Source organism: Elephantulus edwardii, unplaced genomic scaffold, assembly GCF_000299155.1.
Source record: "Elephantulus edwardii isolate Elephantulus edwardi_28Jun2011 unplaced genomic scaffold, EleEdw1.0 scaffold00224, whole genome shotgun sequence".
NCBI classification, from domain to species: domain Eukaryota; kingdom Metazoa; phylum Chordata; class Mammalia; order Macroscelidea; family Macroscelididae; genus Elephantulus; species Elephantulus edwardii.
The window spans coordinates 607580-613579 of NW_006399974.1; the positions used below are offsets into that span (position 1 = coordinate 607580).

General features: G+C 37.2%; 1 protein-coding gene across 2 annotated transcripts in view; it reads right to left on the minus strand.

Annotated features, from left to right (window-relative positions):
- PKN2 (protein kinase N2) overlaps positions 1–6000 on the minus strand; it is a 103697-nt gene that overhangs the window by 73518 nt on the left and 24179 nt on the right. Inside the window, exon 2 of one of the 2 annotated variants that reach the window (XM_006898220.1) lies at positions 4888–5188. In XM_006898220.1, the coding sequence (XP_006898282.1) occupies positions 4888–5188 (301 nt within the window). Of the gene's footprint in view, positions 1–4887; positions 5189–6000 lie in introns of those variants that run through there. The other variant, XM_006898221.1, reaches the window with a different exon arrangement.

The following is a 6000-nucleotide window of genomic DNA, read 5'->3' on the forward strand; positions in this document are numbered from 1 at the left end:
GTTTAAAAATTTACGGAGTGGGATACCAAACAATAATTTTAACATATATTAATTTTTTCAAAAAAATGTGAGATTAAAAGAATTCAAATATTATGGCCTACAAAATATTTATTTCTTAAGTTTAGCAGTGAGAGCCAGAAGTGTTAAACTGGTAAGGATGACACAGCTACTTAATGTTAGTCTTTCTTGTAAAGTGTTCACAACTTAACACAAATCATGTATGTATATAAAAAATACATTATATATTCGCTATGATGGCTAGAAAAGAGATTGAGGTTATTATCAGTTACAGCTTGCATGGCTCCACAATCAACATTCTTGGCACCAGTAGTCAGGAAATCAAAAGACAAACTGCATTATGTAAGAGTACTGGGAAGCAACAATGTCAGTCTAGAGAATAAGGTGTGCCAAATTCAGGCCATGGTCTTCACAATTACTTGCTATGCATCAGAAAGCTGGATAATGACTTAGGATGACAGAAGAATTGATACTTTTAAGTTGTGGTGCCGGAAAAGAATCTGGAACATACCATGGACTGCCAAGGAAACAAATAGGTCTGTCCTAGAAACCAAGTTTCTCCTTGGAGGTTAGGATTTTGAAGCTCTATGTCACATTCTTTGGGCATGTGGCCAGGAGGGACAGCACAGGAGAGGAAGATCCCAGATGAGATGAACTGATAACAGTGACGGGGCAAATGCAGATAAGTGTATTAGAGTCAGTGAGACTGGCTAAGGACAGGGCAGGCTTCAGAGCTATAGAATATAGGGTTGCTATGAGTAGCAGGTGATTTGATGGCACATTATAAACAACAACAACTATTACTTCTATGCCACATTTTAGATGAAATAAACAATAAAAATTACATTTTCTCAAGAGAGTCTTCATAAACTGCACTTTAAATAGTCATTAAGAAAAAAATAGTAAACAACTATGAGATATCATTTCACCCCAGTCAAAATAGCAAAATTTAACAGAACAGCAAGCAACAAATGCTGGCGAGGTTGTGGAGAAACTGGAACCCTGATTCACTGTTGGTGCGAGTGTAAAATGGTGCAACCCCTGTGGAAAGCAGTATGGCGCTTTCTCAAAAAGTTGCAAATAGAGATACCATTTGACCCAGCAATTCCACTACTGGGAATATACCCTGAAGAGACCATAGCTGACATCCAAGCAGATATATGCACACCCATGTTTATTGCAGCTTTGTTCACAATAGCAAGGAGTTGGAAACAACCTAAGTGCCCATCAACAAACGAATGGCTAGAGAAGCTGTGGTATATTCGCACAATGGAATACTATGCTGCATTAAAAAACAAGGAACTCATGCAATATTATTCAAAATGGTTGACTCTGGAGAACATTATGCTGAGTGAAATATCCCGGTCACAAAAGGACAAATATTACATGATGCCACTGTTGTAGAATGGGACTGTCCTTGGGGTTGGGGAGAGACTGAGTAAGATGGGTTCAATAATGTATACTGCACTGAAACAGAGGAGGGAGAAAACTGTTTAAAAGAGATATATAACTAGGTATTTCTGCCATCACAGGAGACTAGAGCGAGGGCTACATGGTGGAGGGGACCTGGGGGAGGGTTTGTAAAACAATGAAAGAATCTTTTCTTTTACTTTTCCATAATTTTTAACTCATGTACTTATAACTTGTTAGTCAAATTTGTGTCTTCTAGGTTGCAACACCCCCAGGATACATCTTCAAGGATATGAACATGTACGGCCAAGCACAATCAATAAGAGTGCATCTAAATTCCAAAATCAATCTCCATAATAGTCTATGTGTTTCCTACTGCCAAAGGGGCCCTTTAGAGTAGTGAGAGAAGATCTTCACCCTGAAACCCACAGCGTCCCTTTTCAGCAGGAAGTAGCTAAGAGAATACGCCATCCCCTTTTCCTTATGAATCAGGGTGAAGTCTCTCTCAGGGAGGAGTGATAGGGAATGGCAAAGGACACACTGACAAAGAAGATTAATCAGAACTGGCTTTGACAAGCACTGTGGCATTTGGACAAGAACAAACTGGGAGGAGGGTAGAGAGAATAGTGCAACAATGAATGAATGGAAACCCAAAATCTCTGTAAATGTTTATGAAAATTAATAAAATATAATTATAGAAAAAAATAGTAGAATTACATCCTAGGAGTTTAGAAGAATAGGACAAAATGTATTCTCAATGACTATTTAAACTCAAAATGCACTATAAGCTAAGAAGTGGAAGGTTTTATTTCACATAGTATTTGTTTTCAATTTTCTAGGTCAAATGGTCTATGAAGTTTCTAAATTTCCTTTTCCCAAAACTTAATTTAAGAGTTTGCTCCCTAAATTATTCAGTCTTTAAAATATAATATGTTAAATTATGGTTTGGTATTAATTACAACTAGTAGAAAAAGATTTTGTGTTTTGAGACTTAAGTTAGAAAACTAACATTATTATTGTAGGTATTGTTACAAGACTTGAGAACAGACAAAACATGAAGCCATGCCATGCCACTGGTATTTCAAACACTAACCACAGTAGACAGGTTTCAGTGAAGCTTTCAGACTAAGACAAAGTGGGAATGAGGACCAGCTAATCCACTTCTTAAATAATGAGAAGCCTATGAAGAGCAGGGAAAAATTATCTAATCTAGTGCTGGAAAATGAAGTCCTCAGATTGGAAGGTACTAAAAATACTGACTGAGTTGACTCCTCAAAAGAGAGCCTACCTTACTGACGTTAAAAGGAAAAAAACCCTTTCACTCAATGACAGCCCTTCATTTGTTAATGTAGCAAACAAAGACTCAACTAAAGGAGACAGATGCAAACATCCATTATTAACTAGATCATAGAATGTGTGAAGTGTAAGTCAAGGAAAATTGGAAGTTGTGAGCAATGAAATGGAATACAGAGACTATGCATTAGTGGGCTGAAACAGGAGTAGTGTTAGTCAATATAAATCAGATAACCAAAGAACATCTGTTAATATAACCAGTTTTTAAATATACATCAAACTACTAAAGCCAAAGACTAAATAAGACAATTTCTACCAGTCTGAAACTGACTGCATGGTAGTAACTGGTGACTGGAAGGTGTAAGTTAGAAACATATAGGAGGAGTATTGTAGTATCCAATCTTCAGAAAGCAGACAATGGCATCACTGAACAATTCAAGGAAGAACACCTTCCCAGATGCTATTATACTACCATATGCAGGAAACTTGACAGAGAGGAAAGGTCTAATTGTTCATGACAGAGAAAAAAAAACTATATACTTTTCAGTTCAGAATATATAATGAATGGTATGAAAATTAGAAACAGCAGCAAAAGGAGTGGCATCATCTATGTGTATTTAGGATAAGTAACCTATAAAAAGTGTTGCAATGATTCAAGATTGAGCATGGAGCAGAATTTACTATTGTTGTTGTTATGTGCCGTCGAGTCGTTTGCGACTCATAGCGACCCTATGTACAACAGCCTATCCTGTGCCAATCGCATTGCCTCTGACACACCCATCCCTATTACCCCAGTCACTGAATCAATCCACCTCATAGAAGGTTTTCCCCTCCTGCGCTGTCCCTCTACACTACCCAGCATGATGTCCCTCTACAAAGACCTGTCTCTCCTTGCAACATGTCCAAAGTATGTCAGACGAAGCCCCAGAATCTTTGCCTCCAAGGAGTAACCTGGTTTAGCCCTCTCTAGGATGAATCTGTTTGTTTTCTTGGCAGTCGATGGTACATTCAATACTCTTCTCCAGCACCACAGCTCAAAGGCGTCAATTCTCTCTCTGTCCTCCCTAGTCATTGTCCAGCTCTCTGAATATACCATGGACTGCTAGAAGAACAAACAACAAAAGGAGAACTGAGCAAGATGTGTATAAATGTTAAAAAGAAGGGAAAAAAGGGCAGAAAAGATAGTAGAGGTTACTGAGAGATAGGAGGGGACAGGGAGAAAGAAGGATAGAAAAGGAGAGGGAGTGTACGAGCAAAGGAATAGCAAAGATTCAGTGGAGACATGAATAGACAGGGTAATGATAGGCATGGATCAATAGTAAATGATTATGTGAAATATAATGTATATTAATGATTGTATAAAACACAATGTACATGCAAGAAACACAATCACAATGGATATGAAAGACTATATGCAAACCAATAAAAAAATGAGAGCTCAAAATCATCTGGTATTTTGTGTTAAAATCACAAGAATGAATTAAATTAAGACCATATGGCTGGCTCAATACAAAATAAAGCTACAAAAGAATTAATGTCACTGGCAGAGCTTAAGAAAGCAGACATTAGTTTTACTCATCTCCAGGTAAACATTTCCATTTCTGTGTCAACACATTATACTTGGCAATTTAATATGAACAAAACCTTATCTATAAGACACAACATTATTCCTATACTAGGGATGATAGAAGAATTGATAACTTTGAGCTATGGTGCTACAGAAGAGTATTGATATACCATGGACTGCTAGGAGAACAAACAAGTTCATCCTAGAGAGGGTGAAGCCAAGCTGCTCCTTGGAGGCAAGGATTCTGAAACTTCATCTGACCTACTTTGGACAGGTGAGGAGGGATCAGTCCTTGGACAGGGATGTCATGCTTGGGAGGGTGGAGGAACCACTCAGGAGAGCAAGACCCTCGATGAGACGGATTGATTCAGTTACTGGGGTAATGGAGGTAGGTGTTTCAGAGACAGTAAGACTGGCACAGAATAGAGCAGGATTAGGGTTGTTGTATAAACGGTCCCTAAGAGTCTCAGGTGCCTCAGCAGCACATAACAATAACAACAAAACTATTTGAAAAACTATCTATACATGTCACAAAATATTATTTTTTAAACGGATAAAATTTTCATAGAACCATATAAATATCAGATAAAATACTATACCTGTAACATCCTCTGGATCTGATACAACAATATGTGCATTTAGTTCCTGTAGCTTGTGATGCAGCTCTTCTAATTTTTTATTGGATTTTTTCAAAATGTTATCTACATAAGCCAAGCTTTTTTTATCTGTTGTAACCTTTCTCAGATTTTCAGCTCCTTCTTTGATTTTCAGTTCTTTCCTTATTTCTCTCTTGATTCGATCCTTAATGTCATCCAATTTCTGTTGAACTATCATGTCTGAAAAGTCCAATTTTTGAATAGAACTAAAGTTCTCAGAAAATGGAAGAGTTCGGGAGTCCCCCTACAAGAAAAACAAAACACAAATACAAATGTTTAGAATACTTAGCTACTCAATAAAATCTGTAACATAAGGAAAACACATTTTCAGCATACCATAGGCCTTTACAACTTTTCATTCTCTCCTTAGTAAGCTACAGACTTTATTATGATCTAATAAAATCGTAAGTTGCCGTGATACTGAAAGCTATGCCACTGGTGTGTCAAATGCCACAATGGTTACTCTTGATAAACAGGTTTTAGTAGAGCTCCCAGAAAAATATAGACTAGGAAGCAGAACTGGCTATCCATTTTTTTATATAACAGGCCTTTTATATAACGGTATCAGGAAAGATTAGTCTCCAGAGAAGGATTATTACGTTTGGTAAAATAGAGGAAGACTCTTAACTAAATGGATTGACATGGTGGCTACAACAATGGATTCAAGTGCAGTAACAATTATAAGGATGTCAAAGGACCAGAGAGTGTGTTGTTCTGTTGTACAAATGATTATTATGAACTGGAACCAACTTGAAGATACCAAACAGCAACATTGTAATTTTCTATTTGTTCATATCCTCCTTTCATTGTAAATGCTTACAGAAAATTTTCAACATATATCTGATGAATGAAAATAAAAAGATTACATTAGGAGTCAAGTTATAATGTCAATTAACTGGCTAAACTAGGTAGTTTTTGTGTTAGTCTGCTTAAATAATTTACACTTCGGTAACAGATGTTGTTGTTGTTGGTGGTGTTATGTGCCGTGGAGTTGCCTGCAACTCATAGCGACCCTATGTACAACAGCCCTAAACTCCGCTCTGTCCTGTGCCAATC